The following is a 16,289-nucleotide window of genomic DNA, read 5'->3' as shown; positions in this document are numbered from 1 at the left end:
CGAATTTCTGCTAAATGATTAAGCAACAGTAGAAAAAAAGCCTAGGACAATTAAACTATCCATTTGTTCTGAACCAACCATGTTTTTATTTACATACATGACCTGTCACTTCATCCCTAGATTGCCATTCCTTTAAAAATATTCATTGTCTATACATACTGAAGAGCAATACCACTTTTTAAAGCTATCTGAGGCGATATAAATATTTGAATTAGAGACCATGCTGTTTATATGAAACAGACCTGCATATAAAAAAGGTACTTATTCATGCAAATCAATGCTTAAGTTGCTGGAAAAAAAATGCTATTTGGTAATTTCAGACATTACTCTGAATTTTGAAAAGGGCATTTTCCAGAAGACCATGACTACAAACATCATCTTCATTCATTCCTTAAGGGATCAGCAAAAGACTGTAGTTCTTAGATTATCATCTTAGAATTTTACATGTTCTTTCTGTAAAATGCACTGAACTATGCCAATAAACTCGATCATTTATTCACTGCTATACAACTCACAGAGGTATCTGTCCACTTGCTCAAACAGTGAATTGATGTAAATACTAATGATCTTACCTGGCAGAAAACTGAACAAGCGCATATTGAAGAGCCTGCCTAATTTCCAGAAGAAACGATTCATCATCACTTAGTGTGTAATACCAATACTGCACGTAGTCTCTCAGGGAAAACTGGATTACCTGAATATAGAAAGGAAAATAACAATGAACTAATGAATAAAAGACAACAAAATATAAAATAGCTCTTTGTGCCTAGTAATGCAACAGCAGTCTTCCTAGAACGTTAACACAGTGAACTATACCCCTGTACCACTATGAAATTATGAGCAAAACAATAAAACTCAGATACTGAAACCTCTTTTTCTTATTGGTTTACACGTGTTCATCACCACTATGCTAAGAATCTATAATATACAGAAGGCAGACTGGAATATTGCCCAATATCCCGGCCCACCCTCAATGTTACCCTTCTCAAACATGATAAAAGTTCTCAACTTTAATTTTTGTCTCAACTACTTAGATATTGCACAGGCAACACTTTCAAGAACAAAAATAGATTAAATAGTCTGGATTAGAACTTACCTGTTGCAAAGGCTCATCTATTATATTCGCACCTGTCAGTCTTCTGTCAATCTTAATAGGTCTAGCTTCACGTTTCATTTCTTCTATGCACTTGAAAGAGATTAGGAAACGTCACTTTGCAGGTTTTAGCTATAATTAAAAATGAGCTCTACTGCCTATAGTATACATATACTTCCAGTAAAGCACTGACAGTTTTAAGCCTGGCCTTCCAGACACTGACTTAGAAGACGGACTTAAAAGAACGATGCAACTCACAAGAAGAAAACTGTCCTATGACAGTCACTTACATAGTATTAATCTGACATACTTTAACAGTATTAAATCTTCAGTTAACAAAAATTAGTATCACTTAATTCCATCAGGGTTATTAGCCAGTCACATCTTATTCACTTCTCAATCATGAAGCCAGAAACAATACCTGAAAACAAACTTCCCATAAATGCTTAAAAAAAAATTGCATTTCACTTGCACATTGCAGCTGACTCAAAATATAAAGGCAAGCTCTTTACCTTGGGAAGTTATGAAATCTGATCTAGAAATTAAGACCAGTCAAGTCTCCTTACCTTAGGGATCCCAACTGATGTACAAGGAAGAAACGAATGTTCGCACTGCTCGAGGTATTTTTCTGAGTTGCTTTTTCCAAACAAAAGAGTAACCACAAACCCCCTAAAATGGAAAAGGACAGACTAGTTAGAACAAGTCATCTTCCTCACCTCCCTTCCAAAAATATTTCACAGCAAGTTATAAAAAGACAATATATGAAAACTCTCATTGTTTACTCTGCAAGTACAGTGCTTTTTCACAGTGCAGTGTGCCACTGTGAATAGCCAACATAATACTAAGTATGAAGCTCCTCAGTCTTGTATTATTAGCTTGATGTATTCTTATCACACAGCGGATCTATGTAGAGCAGTTTATACCACACAGACTGCTGCACAAGAAAAACCTGTGATAGCATGTTATTTATGCTCACGAATATTAGTACACAGAAAGAAGGTTAAAACACATACATAAGCTGCTTTGGTTGTACTTACAAAAACATTCTTTAACTTCAACACTACGAAAAGTAAACTTTTTACAGATATATTTACACCATTTTGTTGTGGCATAAGCCACAAAAGCACAGACTATGGAGAAACTGATGTATTAAGTATAGCAAGATCTACTGATAGCATAAGTTTAAACAAGAAGCAAGAAAATTTTCAATTAGGAACTTAATTTAAGCTGCAAAGAAAAAGCAAAACCACCACAAACCAGTAGTCCTGCCAGGCTGCATCAAAACAGTCAAGGAAAAAAATCTAGAGAATAACACAAGTCAAATACAAGGTGTTGGTGTTTTGGGGGTGTGGGGGTTTGGATTTTCTTTTTGCTGCTGTTGTTCTGTTTTTAATTAATTCAGCATGTAAAACAGAATAAATGGCCGATACCTGGACCATTTATTTCAGATGAATGTTAGGTGAGAAATTATTTTTTTCCTTCATCGTACAATGAGACTTAAACTATAGAATGGTTTAGGTTGGAAGGGACCTTAAGATTATCCAGTTCCAACCCCCTCCATGGGCAGCAACACCTTGTATGAGGACCAGGCTGCTCCAAGCAAGGCTTTGAACACTTCAAGGGAGGGGGCATCCACAACTTTCCTAGGCAACCTGTGCCAATGCCTCACCATGAACAATTTCTTCCTAATATCTAATCTAAATCTTCCCCCTTCCAATTTAAAGCCATTCCCCCCATCCTATCACTACATGGCCTTGTAAGAAGTCCCTATCCAGCTTTCCTGCATGCCCCCTTCAGGTACTGAAAGGCAGCTATAACGTCAGAGCGTTCTCTTCTCCAGGCTGAACAACCCCAACTTTCTCAGCCTGTCCTCGCTGCGGAGGTGCTCCAGCCCTCTGATCATCTTCACAGTCCTCCTCTGAAGCCATTTGAAAAGTTCCATATCCTTTTCATGCTGGGGATTTCAGAACTGGACACAGTACTCCAAGGGGGTATGAAGCAGAGGGGGAGAATCACCTCCCTTGACCACGGCCATGCTCCTCTTAACACAGCCCAGGATACAGTGGGCCTGGGCTGCAAGCACACATTGCTAGCTCATGTCAAGCTTCTCATCAATCAGCACCTCCAAGCCCTTCTCTGTAGGGTCACTCCCAAATCACATCACTCCCCATCCTGTATTGAAATTGGGGATAGCCCCAACCCAAGTGTAGGACCTTGCACTTGGCGCTGTTGAACCTTATGAAGTTCACACAGACCCACTTCTCCAGCCTGTCCAAGTCCTTCTGGATGACATCCCATCCTTCTGGTATGACAACTGCACCACTCAGCTTGGTGTCACCTGCAAACTTGCAGAGGGTGCACTCAATCTCACTGTCTATATCATTGACGAAGATATTAAACAGCACTGGTCCCAATATAGATCCCTGAAGGACACCACTTGTCACAGATCTCCATCTGGAAATCAAGCCATTGACCACGACCATCCAACTCCTTATCCTCCAAACAGTCCACCTATCAAATTGATATCTCTCCAATTTAGTAAGAAGGATGTTCTATGGGACTGTGGCAAAGGCGTTCCATAAGTCCAGGGAGATTACATCCATTGCTTGTCCTGTGTCCACTGATGTGGTTACCCCATCATAGAAAACCACTAGGCTTATCAGGCAGTTCTTGCCCTTGGCTAAGCCATGCTCGCTGTCTAGAATAGCCTCGCTTCTCTCCATGTGCTTCAGCATAGCTTCTAGGAGGCTGATCTTCCCAGGCACTGACATGAGGCTGACATGCCAGGAGTTCCCAGGGTTGCCTTTTCTACCCTTTTTAAAAATGGCACAACGTTCCCCTTCCTGTCATCAGGGACTTCTCCCAATTGCCATGACTTTTCAAATATCATGGAGAGTGGCTTGGCAACCACATCTGCCAATTCCCTCAGGACTCTGGGATGCACTTTGTCAGGTCCTATCGACTTACGTGTGTTCAAATTCCACAGATGGTCACAAATCTTATCTTCCCCTTCAGTGGGATGGGCCATACACCTCTGGTCCCCAACCTATTGTCCACTGATCCAGGAGGGGTGATGTGAGCGGTTGTCACTGAAGACCGAGGCAAGAAAGTTGTTGAGTACCTCAGCCTTCACCTCACGTGTTGATATGAGGTAACCTTTTTCCTTCATCAGTCTGAGTACACTTTCTTTAACCTTCCTTTTCTGGCTGACATACTTGTAGAAGCCCTTTTTGTTAGTGTTTGCTTACCTTGCCAAGTTAAGTTCCAGCTGCGCCTTGGCATTCTTGACCCCATCCCTACACAACCAGGCAGTGTCCCTATACACTTTCCAGGTTCCCTGTCCCTGCTTGCACTGTGTGCATGATTGCCTCTTGCCCTTCAGTTTGACCAGCAGGTCTAGACTCAGCCACACCAGTCTCTTCCCTTCCCTGCCTGACTTCCCACACCTTAGGACTGAGCACTCTTGCATTTTATGGGAAGCATCCTTAAATACCTGCCAGCTCTGTTCTGCTGCCTTGACCCCGAGGACCGTGTCCCAGGGGGTCCTATTTGCTGACTCCTTGAAGAGCTAAAAGTTTACTTTCCTAAAACTTAAGAGTCCTGACTATATTCTTTACCTGTCCCATATCCCTCAGGGTCCTTGAACTCCATTGATGTGTGATCACTGCAGCCTAGGCTGCCTCCTATTATGACTCATAGTTAAGCAGGACAGAAGTTAATTTTATTATTGTTTTCTTCATGATAAAATGGAGGCATGAAGGAAAAAACAACCATTACAAAAAGTTCAACCCTGCTACAACAGCAATAATTTATTTACAGCTTACGACACTAAGGCGCAAAACCACATAAACATAAAGCTGTTTTTACTGAAAAATAGATGAAAACCTAAGTTCTATGCCAATTATATCATAACCAAAGTATGGAGCCTCTGAAAAGTCAAGCATAAAACAAAAAGATAAAATATGAAGTTGTGGATGCTCAGACTAGCCTTGCAAAGCCTCAATATCCATAGCATTATACACAAATTTCAAAGCATTCAATTTAAAGGCCAACTGACCAACACTTGTGACCACAGGAACTCAAAGTTATTTCAGGCTTGACATGTGCTGAAACAATGCATTCTTCCAACATAGATTGCTATCGATATATGATACACTTATATGATTAGAATAAAATTCTTGAAGTAAAACATGCCATATGAAGTGTTTAACTCCCAAACTGGAAACCATTCTTTTTAATTATTCCAGAGGCTCAGTAATTTAGAGAAGGGAGATGGCAATTTATACCTCAAGAATTCCAACTCCAGGACAAAAAAAACACCATTAGAAACAGGTGTATTGTTTTCTTTAAAAGATTACTGATAAATACATGGAAGAGGTGGGGACAAGGGCAAAAATCAGTTTTAACATCAAAGATATATCAGCAACTGGGGGAGGAAGTGAGGAGAGAAGTACTTGTCTTCTTTTATTCAACCAGATTGAAGCCTTGGAAATAACTAGCTATAGATTTAGATTATACATCTGTTTTCTCTAAAATGTTATGACATTTTTAAAGTTAATGATTCATTCAAAAATCCTAATATGCTACCAATATAGTTTAAATATATGCTCATCTTCTTAGATGCCTTCAAGTATTTTTACTTTTAAGCTAGGATTCTTAGAGCTTGTTCCCCTACAGCAGAAATTAATACATTTTATTGTCTACTTTAAAATCCTGTGTGCATTAGAGAAGGATACACAGCCTGAACATTCAGTGTATCTATAAGCTAACCAAAAACTTCTAAGCTTACCTAATTAATCAAGAGGATATTCAATATGGTAAATGAAAAAAAAAACCAACCATTTTATTCTTTTCTCTAAATGAATAGAACGGACAAAGGAACAGACAGCATTTTACTTATATTTTTGCTTTTAAGTTTTGCCAAAGGTTACTGGGAGGCCAGCTTTTCACAAGGACCAATTAACAACAGAATGAAGGTGAAAGACAGAAAATGAAGACTACATTATCATTTTCTCCTAAAGCCTGAAAAGTAACAGTCTCAGCCAAATGATTCTTGAAAGTCAAAAAGCAGCTTGAAAAAATGTTCCAAAATTCATTAGCAGCTTGTTAGATTCATCAATGCGGGCAGCCTCTCACATATATATGGATATAATTAACTACCAATAATGACATTTTTTGATGACAGAGCAAATTCCTTTAAATAGCCAAGCAACTGATTAGAAATTCAAGAAGTTTAAATTCTCACAACATCAGAACCCTAAGGCTGTTGACAGAGCTGCAATTCATATAATTTTTTCTTGACTTCTCCAGGACTAAAGAGGAAGGGAGAGAGAGTACGGTAAGAAACATTCATAGTAGAAAGAAAAGGCAGATGGGACAGGCCAAGCACTCAGGTTAAGGGTTTTCAACCAGTACTTGAAGTAGAGCCAAAAAATATTTCCTGAAGATTAACACTTTGTAATAGTCTTTGTCATTGTCAAAGAAACAATATCTGTCTTTTGCCTCCTGCTTTTGGTGGAAAGAGCTCAGTTCCCTAAGTGATGAGTTACAAGATCCTGAAGTGGAGTGTACAAAAAAGCTAGCATTTTATAAATCAGACCTGAAACAAAACAAAATGAAATGAGAACTTTCGATTTAGAGCTTTTATTCATATACATAAATGGTTTCAGTATCCTTCCATGCACACAAACAGCTTGAAGCAAGGGTACTGTTGTTATCTGTGCAAACACAGTGTTAGGAGTAAATCAAAAAGAAATAATTAGGCAGCACATAACAGAAGTGAAACAGAATAAGCACAGTGACTATGTTGACACATCTATGGCATCACCATGAGCAAGAAGGAAGGCTAAGCTTTTAAGAAACTATTATATCTCACTTTATTTTTCATACCACAAGTACTAAGAAAGTGGTAATACAAAACAGCAAACGGTTGTCTTTGCCCTTTGGATGAACTCTTTGTCTTTTGCCCTGGAAAAACAGGCAGCAAAATATGCCAGTCATACATGTATGAAGACCTAAGAAAAGCATTTACCTAAAAGTTAGTCTAACTTTTAACTAAATCCTCATTCTACTAGACTGACTATTCTGATTTCTTAGAGATGGAATTTCAAGTTCAATACAGTTGAGACCCAAGCATAGCAGCTCCAATTCTAATTAGCCACTAAACTCTACTATATTTTTTGATGACGCATATAGGAATATACATACAATCTACACTGTATCATATAAAAAAGGTTAAAAGAGAGATTCAAAGAAAGGAAAGAAAAATATTAAAGATAGCCCAAACACCCCATTAGAAGTCAGGCAAGTCTTGGAGAGCCTGGAAATGTTACTGTCCTGCAGATTAGTCTTATAAGCAACATAAAGGAGGAATATCCCAATTAGCATTTAAGACTTGCAATTAAAAACAAATGTTTTAATGGTTACAAGGCAGACATGATAATATACAATATATTATATATACATAATAAACACTATATATACATATTATATATATACATATAATATATATAATAGATTATAATATACAACATATACAAATAGTAATGGTGCTAAAGATCATAAAAAGATCACCTGTTAGCTCTCTTTCCTGTCTATACAGATAAAGTATGAAATACCCACAGTTACTGCACTCATCTACTTGTTCAATATGTGGTACGATGTAGCATGATTTGCACACACCCAGCAAAACACCCACTCACTTTCATCATGAATGAAGCATCTTAGGTAAGAAAATGAGACTGTGTTAAGGAAAGGGGACAGAATTGCTTACCAAGTACCTGGGAAAAGAACTGACACAGTAATAGAATGTATGAAGTGAAATTAACAATGGTTCCCTTGGAGTATTTGTCCTCTAACACCCACCATAAATAGCTACTTCTTTGTTTATTTGTTTTAAGTCAGAAATCTTCTTACTCCCACCCCCAAAGGTAGAATAAGCATTATTTAACAGAGAAGGAAAAGTAACTGAGAATAAAATTGAGATGTCAAGAAAAAAAAAATTGCTTATAAAGTGCTGCTCAATTGTGTTAATTACATACAGGGCACTTCAGATTTTCAGAGCAAATTTTTTGCCAATATACACATTAAAATTGTACTTTCATAGTAAATTACACAAAACACTAAGCAGTATACTTACCCACCCACAAAGCAGAGGATATAAAACGCAAAGTAAAATATAGCGAAGGGTCCAAAAGTTACTAGAAAAAGCACAAGGCCAAGACTTCCCCATCCCCATATGGAAAGACTGGTCTGTAAACAAGAACAGAGGGAAAAAGAATAATTAATATGATATTCATACAACTTGAAGTCTCCAAAGCAATATTTGCAGTTGCTACAAATCTTGGTACATTTTAACTAGCTATAAAGTAAGTCTTGTTTGATGAAATAAACATGATTTTTTTTAAGCATACTGCTATCAAGTTATGTTATGCAGGAATCCAGTTCAGCCAACATTACAGCATTTTTCTTTCCAACATTGTTATTCATTTCTCATTTCAGATGCAACTATCACCCTTTAACGTGTAACCCCTTTCTTCTCTATTGTCATTTTTGTGTGCTTTTGAGTGCCCTTTCCCCCTCTGTGAAATTCTCCATTACTTCCACAAAAAATGCAGTCTTTGTAAAAAAAGAGGAAGAGATGAATACAACCTTCTTTTCCACAACTGAACATGCCATTTTCCACAACCAAGTAACACTATTTCTTCCCCCAGATCAAAATAGTTGCAAGACCCAAAGGGTTCCATTCTCCAGTCAAGTCATAAATGGGTTGATAGATGCATCAACTACTTCATGCAAGCTTACTATTACTCTTCCCTTTAAGCAAATGAGAGGGAAACACAAGAAACAGATTCCTACCTCTAACAAGTTTTACAGAGAAAATCAAGAGCATTCAAACACTTCTTTGAAATATCTAAATAAATTCTTTTTTAAAACCAGGCAATTTAGTACATTTTAAAAAAGAAAGAGATATCTCGGACTGTTCTCCAAGCCGTCATCACGACGCTCCTAGGAAAGAGATGGGTCAGCAGGCACGACTGATGCTTCAGCAGTGGTGGGGAAACAAAGGCTGTTTGGAAAGCCCGTAGTCAGCACCACGAGCATTTGTAGAGCTGGCAGGATTTGGGGGCTGACGGCTTCCACCACAGTGCAGCAGGCAAAGCCTCACCGGCACGGGCGGACTCAGCCGTAGTATGAAAACAGCAGCAACACTCAGGTTATTGTGCTGACATAGCTTACAGTGTAAATGCATTCATATGTACACACACACATATATATACATACCAGATATACATATATAGATAGATGTAGGTATGTACACATATATACACAGGGTAAGCTAATAAGCAAAATAGTGAAAACATGATTGAACTGAGCTACAATAGTTCTGTACCTTCACAATGCTGCAATGCAGTGAACAAAGATTATATAAATTAATTCAATCTAGTCTCTAGTTCAAAATGGAAAGCATGTTACAGCCAAGTCCCAAGAGTGTGAAACCGACAATGACAAGTATTTATAGGCCACCAAAACTGTTCCAGCTCTAAGGTTCTCAACTTTTCTTTTTTTGTTGTCTAATTTACGCCTTTCCTACCAGTGAACAAATGACACCCCATGGGAACTCAGACAACTGCTATGTCAACAAGTAACACTAGCAATGTATTTAAATAAACCCGTCTTGCAGTTTGACATTTAGAAAACAAGCAGAGATGGAACACCAGATTTGCAGAGTCCTTTTTTAGCTTTTAATATGGAGGACAGGGGAAGCTTGCCTCCAGTTCTTATTTCTCTGAAGGGACTATTTAACTTTCTCCTTCCATCTTAGGCAAAGAATTCTGAAAGAAAAACAAACAAAAAGCAACTTCCTGACAGAAAAAAGTTTTTGAAATCCTATAAACAATGAAAATAATATAAAATAAGGTTCCTACATAAAGCAGCTTCAATTCTTTACTGAGAGCAAGACATCAGGCTGCCCAAATGTTAAGTCTTAGCTTTAAGGAGAGATTGTTTCATACATGTAAATTGCCATCATGAGTATAATTCAATTCTAAATTACTGTAAGTTTAATGGAAAGTTGAGAAGAAATTCTATTTTCTTCCTAGGTAAAGTGTCTTAGCAAAAGATGGGAGAAACTATACTGGCTTTGTTCCTGATGTTTGAGGCTGAAAAAAACCCAACAAAACCAAACAGACCATTCTACATACTTATGTGCTTAATTAAAGCGCTACTATTCAAAAACTGGATTACAAGGGATTCAATTCTCTTTAACCAGAAAGAGTGCTTTATTAGGTGATATCAACCATATAAACCACACAGCTAAAATGCTGAAGTACTGTGCTACAATAAATAATAAAATTAAAATCTTCGCCACAGCTGAGAGGATTTGTTGACTCATTGTAAGTAAACTCAATACAAACTACTTGGGGTGGGAGGTGGGGGAAGACAAGGAGAAGGACACCAATCTAAAAAACCTGGCAAATACAACGATTAACTAAAGAAGACAAGCTCTCATTATAAACCTACACTTCAATACACAGAAACAACTCCTTCTATCCATACCCTCAGAAATACACTAGAAAACTTCTGCAGTGCACTACACACACAGAAGGTAACAGTTAATCATGGCCTTTTTTAGCTAAAAAATCAGTATGCTTAATGGCATTATTCAAAAAAGTTTAAGTTCCAAATATGGGATAAGCACCCTAAATGACTTAACAAAACTTAATTAAACTAGATAGGATGCATATTCAGAGTTGGATGAATGCATAATTAACAAAGAAAGTTCTATAACTCTAATAGATAAAACACTGACCTTTTGTCCTGTGCTCTAGTTTTGCAACTTAGCATATGGCTACAGAGATTCCAATCTCATTTGGTATTTTAATAGGATTTCTTAAAACTCATACAACTTGGTACACTGCAGAAAGTACAACGGATACTGGCCCAATTCTTTTACACTTTGGAGCAGTGGTTTATAGTATTATAGATCTCAAGATATTCAAAGGGATCTAATCATCCTCATGGTTCCTTTCAGACTGACTGACTGTAAATAAAACTTCCCCTAACTTCACAGTTCTTAATGGGACTTCAGAAGCATAACTCCCAGAAAAAAGAAAAAAAAAAAAAGAAAACTTTATTTAAAGTTCCTTTCATACATCAAAATCAACTGTTAAAAAGCAAAAAAGTCCAAATATTATGCAAATATGATCATGCAGCTGGTCAGTACATAACTAGCTCGGGTATTCAAATTCAAACCCCACTACTTGCAACTTACTTTCAAATAAATTTTAATTACAATGTCACTTTTTTACAAAATTCACAGATTTAATGAAGCTCTGCATTGCTTTACTGAAGTTAACTGCAGAGTGAATGATTGTCAGTCTTGACAGAAAGAACAAGACTGTCTTGAAGAGATGGTATAATGCTGGCATTTCAGTAGCAGCTATCCAGACCCTTTAGAAGAAGCTGACATGTCCTATGCTGGGAAGGCAAACTTCCAAACTGAACTACCATGCTGTATGCATATGTCCATATGGATAAGGCATCTTTATTCCAGATCAACAACCATTCCACCTAAGGTCATACGCACAAAGGGCTAACGATATTCACACACATCTTACAGAGTAATTTTCCTCCTGTGACAGAGAACTGCTTTAGCAAAGCAAACTGCAGTTGAAGTAAGGGGCTACCTGTTAAGCCCAAACAGGGTGCTGAAGAGTCTCATCAGGTGGCAGAGATAAAACAAGGTGAATATTCAGATGAGTGATTCAGCTGTTACAGATAAGACTATCACCTCTCAAAGAGGCCTTTTTGGTTTTGACTAGACTTTATCCATTTTTCCCTGTACTCTGCATGTACACAGCCAACTGCTAGAAGTAGTACACCAAGAACTTGCTTTCTTATACACATCTTTTCCTCTCTTTGTCCTTCTAAGTAATGCAGCATTTTGACCACCCTTGTTGCACACTTATGGCTAGCGATGCTGAGCTGAGACTTACGATGCAACTTAACACGACCATTCACACAGGACCTTATGTAAATCCACAAGATTCACTGCTTATAAACTAAGCACTAAGGCCATGTACACAATCTTCAATCAAGAGTTTAAAACAAGAAAAAAAAAATCCACTATAATTTAGTATGTGTGTAGTTAAGGTTAATGTAATTACTAGTTATTATTCAGCTACAGTATTTTGCAGGCAAATCAAGGGAAGCGTGGCAAGGATTTAATGTACCAACTGCAACAGCAATGAGTTACTCCAGTAATAAACATAACTATGTATTACTATACTTTAAATTAGCTTCAATGGGTTTCTTGTCTGCTTAATTCAGCTGACAAGCTTAGAGATCTTTGCCTCTGTCCCACCTTCATGTACAATCCTCAGCCTTGATACAGCTTTCATTAAAAATGACTCACTGAGGTGGGTAAAGGCTTGCTGTTTGGATTTCAGTTGGTGCTATCAAGTTTTGCTTGCAACTAGCATTAAGAGACATGTTTCTAGTTTAGTACAGGAACACTGCTATACCAGAAGTCCAGTTGGCAGGTAGTGCTTCTCTCCCTATCATCCCTACCACCACCAGCAGACACAGGCACTGCCTTGATGGGGTATCCATGCTTGTCTATCCAGGCTCCTGTCTGGATGCCACTGTCCTCCTGCTCTAGCCAGGAGCTCCTGTTCCAGGCCCTCCCCACAATTCTCTCACACACCCAAAGTAACTGTAATTTGAAGTTGAAAACAAAAAACATCCAGACAGTAAGGCTGAGCTCAGGAATCATTCACTTGTCAGTCTTAAAGCTTCAGCAGAATAGCGAAGTCTTACAGCTCTAACAGCCAAGAGGCCTGTATCACTTCAGCAATTTGCCATTTATGATTGTTCTCAAATGTAATAGTTGCAACAGAATAATCTGAACACTAAAAGAACAGGGTCATTTATAAACAAAAACATCCTTCTTTGCCCACAGCTCTCTTACCATGTATATTTAATTACATATGTCCACTAATATTTTTAAAATGACAGTAGCCAACTGGTCCCTAACTACACACTGATAAGCAAACTATTCTTTGCTATTCCGGTAAACTTATTTTTTTTTTTTTAATACACTATTCTGCCAAATGTACTTAATGCCACCTCTGGGCTCACATTAACAAAAAATTGTGAGGGATTGCATATGTAGTAGATGTCAAGTTTAATTTTGATAATTCTACACATCTGCCTTTTAAATTGTCTTTCATTTTGAGTGTAAATGAAACGTGTTCATGTATAAACCTTTCTATAATTAAGATGAGTGTCATTTTTGTCAAGTGATTAAAAACATTATTTTAGGATTCAAATTACTGTCTCTTCGCTAGCATGACAAGCAAAATTGGAAAGCTGTGTCAACTGGAGTGCCAACTTTATCTGTAGCAAAATCGTTATGTTACATTACAAGGAGAAATATCTAACAATTGTGAAATAAACCACTAACATCTTGGTAGTTACATTCTCTTACCTGTCAAAATTACAGCAATTACGTGAAAGACACGTCAAGCAGGCTTTTGTAAAGAGTTCTGCATATCCTCATTTGCCAAAAATCATTAAAGTCCTTTTGCCCTTTTCCTTCCTTAGCTCAAAACAACAAGGCAAAGGAAAACCCTAAGACCGATTCTTACTTCAGACTACATAAAAATAATTGCAGTGAATCTACACAACAAATTACTGCAGTACTCACAAGAACACTCTGGGTAATTATTTTTTTAAGGAATTTAATATCTTCTATTATTTCTATTGTTCTAAGTTTAGATTTTTTTTTTTGCCAAACAAGCCTATAACAGTAAGGTGTATAAATAATACTAATCATATATAATAAAGTATATAATAACATTAATCATATTTAAATTTTTTTTAAAAGTACACCATTAACAGTAAATTGTAAGAAGTCAGGCCAAAAAGGTTCCTCCGGGGTAAGTGCACTATTCCTGCTGATCTCTCATGGTTAAAGAGGCTGGAAACTGCTCAGGTAAGCAAGCATTCATCTGTCCCCCCCCTCTCTCTCTCCCTCCCTCTCTCCCTTTTCTGCTCAACACATACTTTGTCTATCAAATGACTTAATTGGTTAATAGCTGGATTAATTCAAGTGCAATCACATCTTGCTATACTTAGCGTGGATTTTCCAGCTGCTTCTTACACTGCATGAGACAGAAAAGCTTTTGGAATCTCTCCTCCCTCATCCTCCTTCATAGTTATACAAGGTGGTCTAGCACACTCTTATGAGCATGTGATAATTTTTCATTTATATTCTAAAACCACAATTACTGCACTATTTTGACAACTCAGTTCATTTTTAAAAGTACAAACCTCTAAATGAAAATATACGCTAGCATTTCCTTGAAGTATGTAACATTACAGTATGTAACTAAAGTCTAAGAGCTACCATGTACATTACTTCAATTTCAGTATTTATCCAGATCACAAATTCCATTACTCAAATCAAACCTGTCCATCTGCTATAGTCATAATGTAACTATTAAAAATAAAAATAGAAAAATTACATTCCACAGTCTGGATTCAAGAGTCAAGTTTGGTTTGGGCTTTTGTTATTTATTTTTTTACCCTCTCACACCTGCTCTGCCAGCACTGCTGATCACAACATGAAATTAAGAAGTGGATTTTTTTAATTTTAAACCGGCCTTCATTTTACTAACACTTATTTTCAGTGCTAACAGATATTTTATTGTACAGCAGAACTATCAATAAGAGACAAAGTCTCATTTCATGTAACTTTATTTTGAAAGTGAAATAAGTACTTATCTGCCCTGTTTTTGAGCCCCCACCTGGACACGAAGAGCCACATGGCCACTATCCCCAGTGGGCAACAAAGAACCACTTAATCACTCACTCACTCACTCCTCCCCCTTCCAAGGGGGAAAAAAACAAAGGAACAAAGGCAAAACTCCTGGGCCTAGATAAGGGTAGGGAGGGATCATTCACCACTTACCACCACAGGTAAAATAAACTCATCTTAGAGAAAATACCACCAGTCAAACTAGAGCAAGATACTGAGAAACAAGACCAAACCCCCCAAAAAACACCTTCACCCCCACTCTCATCTTCCTCCTGGGCTTGACTTTTACTCCCAGTATTCTCTACCTCCTTCCCCAACAGCAGCACAGGGGAACAGGGAATGGAGGCTGTGGTTGGTTCATCACACATTGATTCTGCAGCTTCTTCGTCCCCACTCTCCTCCCCTGCTCCAGCATGGGGTCCCTCCCTCAGGAGACAGTTCTCTACAAACTTCTCCAGTGCTGGTCCTTCCCATGGGCTGCAGTCCACCATGACCTGCTTCAGGCTTCCATAGGGCCACAGCCTCCTTCAGGCACCTCCACCTGCTCTGCCATCGGGTGCTCCACAGGCTGCAGGTGGATTTTCACTGGGACTCTTCATGCGCTGTGGGGGCATAGCTGCTTGACCACAGTCTTCTCCATTGGCTGCAGGAGAGGGAATCTCTGCCAGGGCATCTGGAGTAGCTTCTCCCTTTCTTTCTTCATTGACCCTGGTGTTCTCTGCAGTGCTATTTTGCTCCCTTATGGTCTGCATAGTTATTTCTGTCACATTTGGTACCTGCAGAGATGTTTCTTCCATATCTGGCTTCTCTTTGCCAGCAGGCCAGACTAGCAAAACGGACCACCTTCGAAGGCACACGCACTCTTTCTGATCACGTGCTTGCATTAAAACCCATTCTGAATTGTATTCTAGTTTAAGAGGACAAGGAGTTTTGGTCAAGTACTTAAGAATCTTGAATAACTATGGCAAATAGTAGATGCAAGCTCACTTTCAGCAACTTCCTTAAATACAGAAAAATACTCAACTCATTTTTAATATAATTTCAAAGAAAGTGATCTTTTTCCTTTATAACAACCCATGTTGACTTGTATGTAAGTTAGTTTAGCCATGCGGGCAGAAAACAGACAAAAAGGATCAAAGTATTCTGGATTACCCAGGGTGATCCAAACAGGACCAGGCTTATAGCTTGACAAGATCACCTTAGGTGATTCCTCTAACTGTAGCCTGAATTCAAGCCAATGCAATAATCTACTGTTCTATGTTCAAACTCTGGATAAACAGATTATATATCTATTTCAAGTTTTGCTAGTAGAAAACACTGGCAAAGGGGAGAGAGGGGGAAGCCCCCAGAATTTTTATCAAGTTAAAAAAAGAA

At 38.0% G+C, this 16,289-nt stretch overlaps 1 protein-coding gene across 6 annotated transcripts in view; it reads right to left on the bottom strand.

The window, feature by feature from the left end:
* Positions 1-16,289, bottom strand: part of SNX13 (sorting nexin 13) — a 90,368-nt gene that overhangs the window by 29,544 nt on the left and 44,535 nt on the right. For all 6 annotated transcript variants that reach the window (XR_011337685.1, XM_069860336.1, XM_069860340.1 and 3 more), the window contains exons 2-5: positions 8,232-8,344; positions 1,660-1,762; positions 1,097-1,186; positions 573-694 (exon numbers count right to left, since the gene is read on the bottom strand). Coding sequence is in view for 5 of the 6 variants with exons in the window: in XM_069860338.1 (XP_069716439.1) it covers positions 573-694; positions 1,097-1,186; positions 1,660-1,762; positions 8,232-8,344 (428 nt within the window). In the remaining variant the exon portion in view is untranslated. The remainder of the gene's footprint in view (positions 1-572; positions 695-1,096; positions 1,187-1,659; positions 1,763-8,231; positions 8,345-16,289) is intronic.

The sequence above is a fragment of the Phaenicophaeus curvirostris genome, chromosome 6 (assembly GCF_032191515.1).
Source record: "Phaenicophaeus curvirostris isolate KB17595 chromosome 6, BPBGC_Pcur_1.0, whole genome shotgun sequence".
NCBI lineage: Eukaryota > Metazoa > Chordata > Aves > Cuculiformes > Cuculidae > Phaenicophaeus > Phaenicophaeus curvirostris.
The sequence above is the reverse complement of the archived record's forward strand: the minus strand, read 5'-3'. Positions and strand labels throughout refer to the sequence as shown.